The sequence below is a fragment of the Sinohyriopsis cumingii genome, chromosome 2 (genome assembly GCF_028554795.1).
Source record: "Sinohyriopsis cumingii isolate HCF-2022 chromosome 2, ASM2855479v2, whole genome shotgun sequence".
NCBI lineage: Eukaryota > Metazoa > Mollusca > Bivalvia > Unionida > Unionidae > Sinohyriopsis > Sinohyriopsis cumingii.
The window spans coordinates 51516756-51531397 of NC_142962.1; the positions used below are offsets into that span (position 1 = coordinate 51516756).

Sequence of the window (14642 nt, forward strand, 5' to 3'; positions counted from 1 at the left end):
TTTACTTTCTATCTAAAGATGAGCTCAAGAAAATATGTCTTTGTGGTTTTGGAGTGTTTCATCCAGCCAATGGGAATTTTTGTTGGGCAAGGGTAATTCCAGCATACAAGCTAATAATTCTCTTGCTCAAAGACATGTAAAATGGAAAGCTAGTGCATCATGCTTTCTTGTGGAAAGAGAACAGTTTTGTGACAGTTAATACTTCATACAGAATGTTACCCATAGGTGGTACAAAAAAGGGAAAAAATCACCCCAAAACCACTATTAGATTCTTTTTGTCAAAACTGACCATGCTTACAATCATGAACTCTTTTTAATCACTCATTATGTCTTCTACAAGTACAGATAATGAAAAATATGTAACACCAGCAACTTATGAATGGTGAAATGGCTTGAACAACATGAACAAAAATAAAAGTAAATAATAATTTATTTTAATTTTGTGCGCAGAGGAAAAATGTATGCCAGGGTTCGAGTGGAGGCCACATTTGTCTATGTGTAAGTCCAGGGCTACTAATCTTGAAAACATACCTCAACATTTTGCTATCATATCGCACATTGGAACAATATGTGAGCTGCTGCCCCAATGTCAGTGGTACTGGTACCAGTAACTTCTACATTGGGTTTGGGTGCATCACTGTTTAAACAACTTGTCAATACTGTAGTGTGTTTCTGTTTTAAAAGTGACACATGTTTAGCTGATCTGATGTTATCTTCAAGAACAATTAAGCTACAATTGTTGTAATTTATGTTATGTACATGAATTGCATAATGACTGTCATGGTAAGTCACACTTGTTGCCAAGCTTAACTGATACCGGTTTGTCTAAACCCCATCTTCACTTCTACACAACACTGAAACAACTTGAAGGAAACTACTCTTCATGTCTTTGTCAATTTCCTCTACTCTAGATTATTCATTTTTGTTAAAATATTAATTTTTGATGTGGTTTAAATCAAGGAAATTCCTTTATATATTTTATTGTTTTGGCTTCGTTTTATTTCTTTTCACAAAAATAAATACAAAAAACGTTTTATTGGCTGAATGTTTGTAAAAACACTTGGTGATTGGTTAAAAACTGCAATAGCATAATTTGTTCTTTTTTGGCCAGGCAATAAGCTGTCTAATTACTGATGAATGATTATATTGTCATCTTTGTAGATTGACGACCAACAACCCCCTCCCCCTAAAAATTTCCCTCGAATTTTTGCCAGTTGCAAAAATTATCCCGGGGATGAGTAAAATGTAGATCTGCTGAGAATTCACAGAACTGTGTGGGATACACATACGTTCACATATACTATTAATTTTTGTCAGGTATGTGTACATACATGTAATCATGTACTGTTACTTTACATTCGATACACCCATACTATTAATTGTTATCAGTAACATACATTTTTCCTCAGGGGCCCCGAGTGACCGAGTGGTCTAAAGCGCTTCTCTGTTATGGATCACTGCCATCTCACCCATATCTGCGTGATTCTTTCTGGGGGGTTTCACGGGTTTTTCCTCCATCATTAATACTGGTTGTCATGTACAGCCTATCGTGTGCTGAAAAATGACGTTAAACCCCACAACAACCTCATGCTCTTAATCTTTGTCAAGTACATGCACATTCTCATGGTATTTCAACTTGAAATATGAAGCAGGGTTCATATTGCTTCCATAAAAGGATTGCTTGTTGTATCTTTAATTTTTTGGCCTGTATCAACAGGAAAATCAACGAAAAGTGAAATCTACAATAATGCTGGATTCACCAGTCTTTTACATAATCCTCTAGCATTTTTTTAAAAGTGTTTTTTTGTGTGATTAGAATATAATGGTTACTTACTCCTATGTGCAGTAGATTTTCAGGTAGTAGAGAAAACATTAACACATAATGCAGAGTACTAAAGACAGTATACTTTATTACAATTAACAACTGTGCGGTGACTTTTTCTCCGCAGCAATTGATGCAAACCTTCAACATGCCCATGTTGAGCAGATTACAAAATCCCCTACTCAGTGAAATACAGTGCATCATGTTTATATTTCACCAGGATTTATCAACAATGAGAGCATAATAAAGAACCAATTAAGGTCACAATCATAAAATAATTTACTTATTCAATACTGGCTCCCAAAAATTCATTTTCACCAACTGTACATATCAAAAACATTGACAAAAGCTTCATTCATACAATCATAAAAACTCGTAAATGAATTCACAAAGACAGTCTTGTATCTCAGATGTCGAATATAGGCGAGTTTTAGTAATGAAGTACAAAGGCTCAGTTCATAACAATTGCATCATTGCAAAGAGAGTGTAAATAGCAATCAGAACTTTCTCTTGGTATTGTAGCACAAAACAAGTATGAATGATGCAACAACCAATCTCTTCAAATTATACACAATTTTTATCTCAAAATACTTGAAGGAACAGAATTTTTACAAAGAATATTTCATGTCACTATATAAATGAATTCATTACCTCAACAAAAGTTAATTTGTTTTGATCATCTACCAAAACTAATGTTGCTGATTTAATCAAGTCTTCCTGGATCCACTTTATCAAATAAACTTTTATACAACCATATCATGTTTACTTTACTTTTATACTTCCATATCATGTTTACTTCACTTCCTCACTATCATATAATGTGTACTTCACTTTTTTACTACCATACCATGTGCATAATCATTCAGAAAATTACTGCCTCCTTCAAAAACAGCCTAATAAAACTAGAATCTAGTCCTCAATACACAACATTTATACAGATTAGTAAACAAAATATCACATGTGCAGTAAAACAAAAATGTTATTAACACATAATAATTTTGGGTGTTAAAGTACATTGCTTACAGTAAATATGCTCTTTCATTACACACTATTACATGAATACTAAGCAAGAGTAACAAGTAACTGAATAAATTAAACTATAGGTGTTATACACTAACCAAGCAGAGTTAGATTAAATTATCAACAAAGAATACCTTCTCATAAATCTTGCACACCTCACAACATTTCCGATAAATAAAATGTCTTACATTCATTGAGCAATATACCTTCCATCAAAAACTGGAAAACTTGATAAGGGATCGATCTGTTGTTTGGCACAGTTTTAAAAATCCAGACATCTGTATCAAAAAGCTGGTTTAAAGTCTTGTGCCAAAGCTGGCTGCAAATGTATGTGTCATCGTTACTTCTCTATACGTCAAATAAAACCCACAATCACAACAGTGTTCAGGCACTGAATTAGAATGCTCTTGGAAAAATTGGTCAAGCTTCTTTAATATTAGTCGTTTTACTGCTGGCCCTAGCTGACTTATAAAAATGGTGCTTGCAGCTGCCTTACATGGTGCGCAGCATTGCTAGACATCACTATACACTGCAGACATCATAGCAATATTACAGCAATTTTTTTAAGCTACTTCTAAAATCAAAATCTCATTCCAAATGGGCAAAACCAATAAAGTTTGTTAATTTTTCCATTATACTAAAAATTTAATGGAAAGAAAACTTTTGAACATTAAGACAGAGATCAAAGATTATGTTTTGAGAGATTTACGTAAATTAAAAGGCTTTAAAGCTGCCTATACATATATTATTTCTGTTAAGAATAAATGACATGCTTTACAAAAATTATGCAAATATAAATATGAGTGAATAAATATGCATCTGCAAATTCAATTATATGGACAGGATTAGATTCAAGAATGTCTTTTTCACAGGAAGATATCATCCTCCAAATGTCTTGAACTCTTGTCCTTGTAACCCTTTATAACAAGAGGAGACTGGAACCAAATGAAGTCGTCACTGCTTGCTGAGGGAATGCCATCATCTCTCACCATATCATGCATTGCAACATCATTGCTTTCCTCCTGGCAATGATTTGACAGTGACTGGGAGGCATACATCATCTGTACAAATGATGAACGACTAATGGTACTACTTTCACTGGATGGCTTCTGGATCACAAGATCAAAACTTTCAAAAAGTTCTTCTGTGGATGTCGCCATGTATGATTTGTCCAATGGCTCAATTCCTGAAATTTCCACTTCTTCCAAATCTTTTGACAAATTATGATTATAATTAACTGGGTCATCATACAAACATGTCAAATTCAAATGGTACTGCATTCCGCGCTGAGGAACTTTAAACGTGGATTTTGGTAAAAACCACTTAATTCCACTATCCCTTGAGGCATGAAGCAGGACTGTGACATTAGTTGGTGATATTTCTTTAGAACATGCAAAGACATCATCTGCAATCAACTGTCTGAATAATGTCTTAACACATGATTGGTATGGCACATTATTAGCCTCTGGATTCAGGGGAGGTAATGAAATCATGTATATTTCCTTGGGGCTAACTGTTGTGGCACCAATGAGTATCAACACTGACTTGATCTCTGGGCATGTATCAAAGGCATTACCTAACTGTGTACATATTTCATCTAAATTATTTATGACCTCCTCTGCTTTCTTCATTTCCAGCTTGTTGTACAGTCTCTTCTTTTTACTACCTGGATCCTGAAGAGAGTAAATTTGGAAAATTCAGTATATATATGCATAAAATGGGAATATATGTGTGTTTCAAATGTTACTGGATGTCAATAAATTACTAGCCAAAAGCATACATCTGTGTAAGGAGAATGAGTGAGTGAAATAAGTATGTAAGTTCTGCACTGTTTTACTAAGCATTTTGACATTTACCTTGGAGAAGCACTGGTGATAATTTTGTGTAAAATTCAAGCAATGTTTTATAGTTGATATTAATACTTCACCACTTTCATTTTCAAGCATTAAAAATCACTCTGGCTAAGTCTTGTTACATAGCATTAATACCTAAACACTCCTTGTTTTTAATGAATGTATTGAACTTCATCTTTCAAAATTGTTTTTAATTAATGTATTGAACTTCATCTTTCAAAATTCAAATGACTGATATTGTTTGGGGGGTGGGTTGGGGGTGGGGGGGGGGTGATTAGGATTTTTAATGTTGCCTTAACAATTTTTCAGTCATATCGCTACAATGTCTGCAGTGTGGCAGTTTATAGTGATGTCTGGTACTGGGGCATCATGCCGCAGACATGTAGCATGATATCTCACGCAGTCCTAACACTAACCTCTTAATGCTGAGCGCCAAGCGAGGCAGTTGTTAGTACCATTTATGTAAGTCTTTGGTATGACTCAGCAGGGGTAAGTCTTTGGTATGACTCTGCCAGGGTTTGAACCCACAACCTCCCACTTCCAAAATGGACGCTCTAACCACTAGGCCACTGTCTGGGGTGTCAGTGTGGTGATGCACATGTGTATGTCTGGGGTTGTTGTTACAAAAGTGTATGCTGTGCAATGGGAGGAGGGAGAATCGAATTTCTGCATACATATTTTGCTGTTTTGAAGTGCTAAATTGCCAGAGGCTGTCTGTGCTACTTTGTATCACCTTTATATGTGCATTTAGGGCTATAAAAGATCCTCACTGCTTAGTCTGCCAGTCTGCTTATGATGGCAATGTCAGACATGGACTGTTGATGACCAAAGTGTTATGTTTAAAGTATGCAGTCATTCTTGATTATAAATGACTGTCCCTCTTTTTGCAAGCCTTTACTTCCCCTTTCTAAATTTTCACTTATAATTATTGGGAATGGGGTAGTGAGCAAAGGCTTCTTTACATCTACAGTTTCTCTTTAATGTTTTTTTAAAATCCTTTTCATTTATGTTTCCAATCATATCAGAATTAAAATAAAGTACCAGTCAACATTTTATAGGACCAATGATAAGCAGTCTTATTGTACACACTTCAAATAACATCATTTTATAGGACCAATGACATGCAGTCTTATTTGTACACACTTCAAATAACAACATTTTATAGGACCAATGATATGCAGTCTTATTTGTACACACTTCAAATAACAACATTTTACAGGACCAATGATATGCAGTCTTATTTGTACACACTTCAAATAACATCATTTTCAGTCTTAATATTAGAAATCATGTTACAGAGCATCCCATAACATGATATGCCTGACTTCTCCATGATGTCATTTCCTGCCTGCTGGTAAGGGTAAGTATTAGTCACTTATTTAGGCATATCTCAGAAAACTGTCTGTACAATTAAGTTGATTGTTTTGCTGTATTCACATAGTTCCACATTGTTTTGCTGTATTCACATAGTTCCACATACTTAATTTTTTCTTTTTTTTTATGTATATATTCTATATATTGAATCATACACCACCACATAATGTACATAATCACTAATGAGTTAAACTGCAAACAATAAAATGGTGGACCCAGCTCTGCAATTGCACAATACACCAGATCAGGGTCTATGTTGTTTGCGTACTGACGAAATCTGCACAGACCCAGATCTGCTGGTGCAGTATGCAATGGCATTTTACAGCTTAAGTCAACTTAAAAGCAAGAATAGTATAGATGGTACAAGGATCAAACTGGGGTTTTAAAAGGATGCCACAATGGAGAAAGTTCAGAAACTTGTAAAGGCTTAATGTTTTATATAAAAAAAGCACAACATTCCAGTACTGATACAATTTTACTTCTTTTTTTGAAGTTTTGACTTTTTTAAAATCAGAACACCAACTCTTTGTAATCATTTATGATCATGTCTGCCTAATTAGATCAATACTGTATTAGGGTGCAGAACCTCTTGCCTTGTGTTTTTATACCGTGTGCTGAGATTTTATCCCATATGATAAGTACATGTACTTATATTCATGACCTTATGTTCTTTCTTAGTATGCTCAAGATACAGCACTTTCTCTTGATTTGATTGGTTAGATAAATGACCTTACTGTACATACATGTATTGAAAAAAAACGTAATATAAAACATCTAATAACACTATCCATAATGTACATTGACCCAAAATAACTATAAATGCCTATATTTTTAGACCAATTAAAAAACTGTTCTAATTATTTTCCAAATATAATAAAAACCAGAATATCAGAACAAACTTTGTGCATTATGTAGTACCTATTCACACTTTGCCGATCCTAATTAATGAAAGCTTATCATTCATTGGATTGAAAGGGGTGGGTGGTATTTTTTTAATAAAAAAATTCTTGCTCTGTCTGAAATCAATGTCCTTGCTCAATTTATAAAATAAAAGAACATATTATATCAATTATATTAGTAGAAAACATAAATTATTGTGAGGCAAAAGAAAAATAATAACCCATCTCAAAAGAAAATCCTAGCCTACCATTAAGCTGACAATGATGATCAGTCTCTTAATTCTGGAAAGTATTCTGCTTTTCTCTAGGTTACAGATAAAAAATATGTTTCAATGGAAGTCAATCAAAATTTTAAAATAACTACACAACTAGTTATGAAAACATTTTTTTTAAGTCACATGCTCATCTCTTGAAATTATATTTTATAGTTCCAGACTTTTTATAATACAAAGACTGATTTCATTAGCAAACTTGGTTGTATTAACTTTTTTATAAATGATTTTAATAACTGTGTTTCCATGTTCCTATATTCTATCTAAAACACAAAAGTAATGTATGACAACTGCTTAAATGTTCTACACACACTAAAATGGCTTTATTTTGCTAGGATGGGAAAAAGTTAAGGTCAACTTTGGGATGGATATCTATACCAAGCAAATGACCATGAAATGTTTTTTGTAAGAAAATATATATCAGCCATTTCATAAATTTAAAAATGAAAAAGTACCGAACCTTAATCAGAATAAAATTCCTTTGTGATTTGTTGTCATGGATATTTGATTTAGAATGCTTTCCTGGTGTATTTGAATTCCATATGAATTGGAGGCAGAATGGAACATAATCAGAATTTGTGTATATTAATTGTATTTACTGAATCCTTCAACGGTAATAGAATGAATTATTTAGGATTCAGTATGTATCAGTTTCCATCAATGTTTTTTCTCAGGTAAAAAAGAATGGTTTCCTTTGCACTGTATTATACTGTATATCATGTAACTGTTATTAAAGGTTTAAATAATGTGCCTTATTTAGCCATCAGTGACAGATAACTAGTCTACCATATATACTCACTTATAAGTCAAATTCAACTACAACCTGCACAGACCCAGATCTGTCATCGCACAGTGCACCAGCAGATCTAGGTTGGTGCAGTTTCATGGGAGTAATCAGAAGAACAAACAATACAGAACATGCTCTACAGGCACATTATGCTACAGCAGATCAGGATCTTTTGTTGTTTGCAGCTTGAGTCAACCCATAAAAGAGTATATACGGTAATTTTGTGATCTTCATGAATGATAATGATGATGATTAATACACTGTAAGACATAATTTTATAGCTATGAAGAAAATTTTGAATTTTAAGTTAATAAGAACCTTTACTGGTAGAACAGGCCTGATGTTCCCTTCAGAATGCCGTAAGAGGCAAACTACCGAAGGAATTGTTTCGCCAAGGTATATATACTGTAATAATGTTCCTCCTTAAATGAGGAGCCTGAGATACTTGTTTTGATTCTTAAATATGTTGCATATGTTTATGTATATTAGCAGCTTTTTTGTCGGATCTTTCCTGTGTTCTAAATTCTCGTAACCAATTGCTGGACCATGGGGTAAATGGTATTCCATAGATGTGAGTTACCTAGCTGAATATTGAGTAATGATGCCAGATGCTGTCTCTCATCCCTAGTCAGTGAGATCTAGCCACATTGAGAGATTTCTAAATCAGGTGATTTGGCCAGACAAAAAGGGTAGGCATTAAGAATTGCTTAAATTTAACGTCACCCTACATACAAACTATGAATGAAAATACTGCAAGGAAAATTCTAGTTTACAATGCAAGAGAGTTAATAGAATTTTGAAAATGATTCAAAGAATACAGTGGAATGAAACTTGATTATACTTAATGTGTTATCCTGTACATGAACAATGAAAGAAAACTTTGAAATATCAAATACAAGAGTACCTTAACACAGCCAAGGAAAAACAAAAACAGTCCAGACCTTTTAAACTATTGCTCTATGAATTAAATCTAGAAATATGCCCAAAATACAATAGTACAATTGGTTTTTTATTCAGTCTGATGTATTCTGAAACTATTTCACCAGGTTGTCAACCGAGCTTCAGAATGAGGAATCATGGACTCATCACTCATCCTGATTACACTATTTCTGAGAATCCCTGGTATAAAGTAAGTCCCTCACTTTCAAGAGGTTAGAAAGAAAAAGGAAAAAGTACATAATAATTGTGTATCACAACAATTGTCAATGATAATTAAATGATCCAGGTTAAATCCATCTTCACTTGTTCTACCACTTGTCTATTTTGGACCTTTGATTTGCATTAGTGCTGTTTTCGTCTATAATCAGTTTCCAAAAAATAAAAACAGAAACAGTACTTTTCAGCATTCCCTTAAAAAATCACTACCATTACTGCAGTATCCTATGTCTAAATCTTATATATTCAAGTTCATATTGAAGTAGCAGTTATTGTTATTATTATTATTATTAATCATTATCATTTTAAGTTTTGTAAGTCACTGCATGGTTCTTATTCATCACAGAACCTAAACCAAGTACTGTATGTGCATCTGAAGGCATTATATCTTGCTGCATCATTGGTTTTCATCCTGACATATTTATCACAATAAATGAAGGATGGATTTTCCCTCCTAAATTGTCAGATATATACAACTGAAGCATGTTTGACAAAATGAATCCTGCCATAATGAAAAGGAAAAGATGTACAGCAAATCAAAGACACACAAGTCGAGAATGGTATACTATGCCCATTGCTAATGCCATAATTATAAGTAAATGTCAGCTGTATGCCTAGTTAAAGTTTGCAAGTCAAGTGAAATGTTGCATTCTGAATCAGTTCAATTAAAAGGGATCACTGATCAGGGATGGTCCTGGCTTTTAAAAAGCTGTCGCCAAAAAAATCGCCAACCTCAATATTTTGTCGCCAATTTTCAAAAAGTGTCGCCAAAAAAAGTAGTGTACATTTTTCCAAGTGTTAATTTAGTCTATTAATGTAACAGGCAATGAAAATTACAAAAGATGGATTAGTTAATACTTTAATTACAACAAGCATTAACAAAATGTTACAAAGTGTTACATGAAGATCCGTCGCGATTTTAGGGCTGCCCACTTGTTGAATGCAGTTTCAAAGTCTAATTTTTCACATCTGTACATGCTGATTCTCATTAAATTCTCAAGAGATGAGATGCAGAGCTTATTTCTGATGTCAGTTTTTATGAGGTTCATCTTACTGAATCCACGTTCACAGTCCTCAGTGCTGACAGGTGACACCAGTAGTCTCTAAGCAGCCCCCCCCCATGGCTAGCTTCATAAAGCTTGTAGCGAATTGCTTCCTAAATCCCAAGAATGATCACTGAATGCTGTATAAATTTTCTTGACAAGAAAAATAGGATCTCCATTCCCACGAATGAAACTTACACGAGTCTACACCTGGCAATATTGGATCGTATATATAAGCAAAAATTCACACCCAATTTAGGGATTCTTTCACTCCTGTATTTTGAGAAATAAATAATTATTAATAATTATGCAAAACTGTTCTTTTTTGCTATTTCTTGTTCTGGAGTCTCTGCAGTCGAAAATCAGGACTGATGGCAAAAGGAAAAGATCAATGAGCAAAATGCCGCACTGGCGACAGATGTAATTGTGATTTAGATTTTTTCCATTTGCTTTGTATTTATACATAGTAGTCGGTACTTCAAAGCTTATCAGTTTTCTATGAAGGTTCAGCAAAACTATTGTATTGGTATATGTATAAAAAAAACCCAGAAGGATTAGCCATACAATTAATTGTATCTGTTCTATTCGCGTCTTCTGAAGTCGGTCAGTTGTAGGTACAGTGCGGTAGCATGATTGACTGTATCGCAGCATACAGTACTCAGCCCAAATGTCAGCATAAGCAGATTATGATGTAACAATGCACTGTAAAGATGGGATTGTCAATAAGAATAAAGGATCGTTTGTGTAACAGATTGATTCCAATGCATTGCTTAGTCAAGTTTGTGGCTTCCTTTTGTTCTGCCTTTTAATTTATCCAGTCCAAATCATTGATTGAATGTACAAATTAAATAACCAAAAAGTATGTCGCCAAAAAATCGCCAGATGGGATATTTTTGTCGCCAATAAGGAAAACAAATCGCAATTTGCGACACTGGCGAAGCCTAGGATGATCCCTGATTGATGTTACTTTATTACTCTGCTACCTAGCAATGATGTTGTAGAGACTATGAAGTTATACTATTTATAGCAATGAAGCAAATAAACCGCTGTCAAAGACAAAAAGTTTTTAAGCCTTTATCTGGGAAATGACATAGGTATATTTATGCTAACCATATTTTGTACCACCATGAATGATAAAATGAGATTATTGCAAAAATTCTTTTTCCAAACAAGGCATAATAAACCATATTTGGATATTCTGCAATACATTTTTCAATGCATGCAATTTTACTGTGATCTGTTTACATTTCTAAATAAGGATTCAATATCCTTATATGGCACACACACAATAAATGAGGCTGAAAATTAAAGTAGTTATTAATTTAACTAACATAGTAAATTATTGCAACAAAATATTGGATAAAGGTAGTCCTACAATATAAGATATCGACCATGACATATATGTTTTGAGGGTCAAGATCTCACTACCTCAATAAATGCACTGTGTATCATGTACCAATATTGAACACTGGAACAAGAAGTCACATTTTCAGGAATATCTCAAACACTTGGAAGCCCATAATGTTCTAGTTAGACTTTACTTACTCAGATGTCTTTTTTTGTAATAAATTCAAATTCTCAAACAAGCAAATGGATACATTTTCAAGTTCAGTTGGCCTACATTTCAGCTGGCTTGAATGCAATAGAATCCGGAATGACAAATTCAGATTAAGCTGAAGTATGTTTCTTTAAATGAACAAAAGTATATTAATAGTGAAGCATTTGGACAGCTTCATTTCATTTAAGATAATTATCATTCGTTAGTCTACATCACAGCATACTATACAGCACCATTATTTAGGCAGTAAGACCTCTTGGCCGATAAATCAGCCCTTTACCCATGATTATGTTGATTTTTGGGGGAGGAGTTGATATCACCCAATCATTAAAAGCTGAATTATCTGTATCCAAATCTGGCTGCACACATCGATGTACATTTTAAACACTTAACAGTATGTCTCGTGGCTGTGCAGCAACCGTCGGCTAAAGGGTTCTTTTGATGACATGTACACAATATTTCTGGAGTAAATCATGTTTCATAAATTGTAAATCCACCTGGAATAGTACATCAATCTATCCTGTGGTCATTTTGAATTTCACGCTTGATATGGCTGTTACCAATTACATGCTTGTGTCTAAGGTGTACACAGCTTTGTTCTGAAATGATTTGCATGCAGCAAAATCGCAAATTTTAATGAACAGGTCACATCAGACCCACACATCATCCATCAGCATCAACACAGATTGAGGGGGTTTATTTATCGGACTATAGACTTCAACTCCCAAATATAAAGGTCAATGTCTTACAATGTAGACTACAGATGAAGGTAAATGCTTATTTAAATGTATTTCTACAAATGAAATTCATCAATTCTGGTATTAAATAAGTGGACTATTTAATTTTTTCAGTATATGTATGGAACACTTTCAAACTTGTTGATAAAATGCTTAAAAGCACATACCCAGCTGTATATAGGCACATATTAGTAACCTGTCCACGCAGTACTGTAGGGAGGGGTACAGTCCAACAATTTAAGACATAGCACATGTTGGTTTTGTTTTAGTGCTATCACCCACCGGAACAAAAATATAGGGTGATGTGTCTTACTTTGTAGGACTAGGGAGTGGTACTAATATTAGTACTACGTGTTCCCGTACACACATTTAGAACCTATCATGAACTTTGCAACCTTACTCTAATGACAAAATTCTCGTGCTCAAAATGTATACATAGCTGTTGGATGTTAAATGCTGTAAATTTAAAGTTACGCGAAAGTAATTAACTGTAAAAAACATTCATTAAAATAAAAGGGACATCTTCCTCGAAAACGGATTACATTCACTTACCTGGTTCTCTACGTTATTTTCCATCTGTTGAAGTTCTTGTTTGACGCTTTCATATGGCATGGGTATTTGCTGCCTTTCGTAAAGTATATACTTTATGAGCTCTTTAATGAGAGCCGCTCTGATATTAGTCATTAAACCACCATCAAAACAGAAGTTGAATATGCATTTATCCTCCTTTCGCACCGTTGTGTTCGCCATGTTCCAACAAGATTATAGTTTGGTTCTCGATTGATTTCAAATTAACCGTAAAAAGTATCGGAACGACTAAATACTATCTCAAAATCACCGAATCGGAACCGAATCTCTATCTACCAACAAATCAGATTCGCACTCAAATAGGATTACTTGTTGGCACGGGATTAATACATATACAAAACATTGAGATCTAATTACCTTCTTCCTGAATCTTTTGATAAGAGTGTCATTTACCAGCAATAGGTTGGAAAAAATCCACCGCACAATGCATGTCATTAATTATCGTTCAACTCACTCAATAGACAGGAAGTGTTAACTGCAATTAGAGCCAACACAATTCAGCAAATCTTGAGTTGTTAACTCACTGTCACTCATTTTCAGTCAGAGCAGTTTTTTTAAATTAATGGCAGAATGGAGTAACAAAAGAATGAACTATGTAAGTAATATTCAAAGACATTGGATGACAAATTCTTGTCAGCAATCGTTCAATATATCAGATATAATTTTTTTTATTAAAAAAGCACTGTTTGCTACTTGATCATTATTGCTTAATGTGTCTATCTTATAATTACCGTTATTCCATGTATTTATTTCAGTCAACACGCACACACACGTATCTTATAATTACTGTTATTCCATGTATTTATTTCAGTCAACACACATACACACACGTATTTTATAATTACTGTTATTCCATGAATTTATTTCAGTCAACACACATACACACACGTGTATTTTAAGATCAGTTTAAACAATTCTCAAAGTATGGACTATCATCTAACCTTACATACATGCATACATACATACATACATACATACATACATACATACATACATACATACATACATACATACATACATACATATATATAAAGAATACAAATCATATGGCTAATAACAATTAGTTATGGCTCATCAATTTCTAGGTCAATACAACTATTTTCTAGCATCGGCAAAAAGCTGAAATAAACTAGCTGACAAATAATAAAGTTAAAAGGTTTCATTCATATAGAAACAGTCATGTAAAGTTTCGCAAACATAACCATTTTTCTCTTTTATTTATTTGTCTTGTCTATGTTTTGTACTTGCCTTTGAAAAAGAGTCATTAAAGAGTCGAAAGCGCTCAGGCTAGTTAGATAGGGCCTACTAGTTTTGCACTCTACGATGTTAGATTATATATATATATATATATATATATATATATATATATATATATATATATATATATATATATATATATATATATATATATATATGTGTGTGTGTGTGTGTGTGTGTGTGTATATCTATGTATATATATGTGTGTGTGTATATATGTATGTGTATCTATGTATATATATGTGTGTATGTGTATCTAAGTATATATGTGTGTGTA

General features: G+C 33.6%; 1 protein-coding gene across 1 annotated transcript; it reads right to left on the bottom strand.

Annotated features, from left to right (window-relative positions):
* Positions 1–1890: 1890 nt before the first annotated feature.
* On the bottom strand, positions 1891–13304 carry LOC149804842 (MAD2L1-binding protein-like). Its single transcript, XM_089945205.1, has 2 exons — positions 13073–13304; positions 1891–4515 (listed from the first exon to the last, which is right to left on the bottom strand). The coding sequence occupies exons 1-2, from the start codon at positions 13268–13270 to the stop codon at positions 3709–3711; spliced, it is 1005 nt and encodes a 334-aa protein (XP_089801331.1). The 5' UTR covers positions 13271–13304; the 3' UTR covers positions 1891–3708.
* Positions 13305–14642: the final 1338 nt, after the last annotated feature.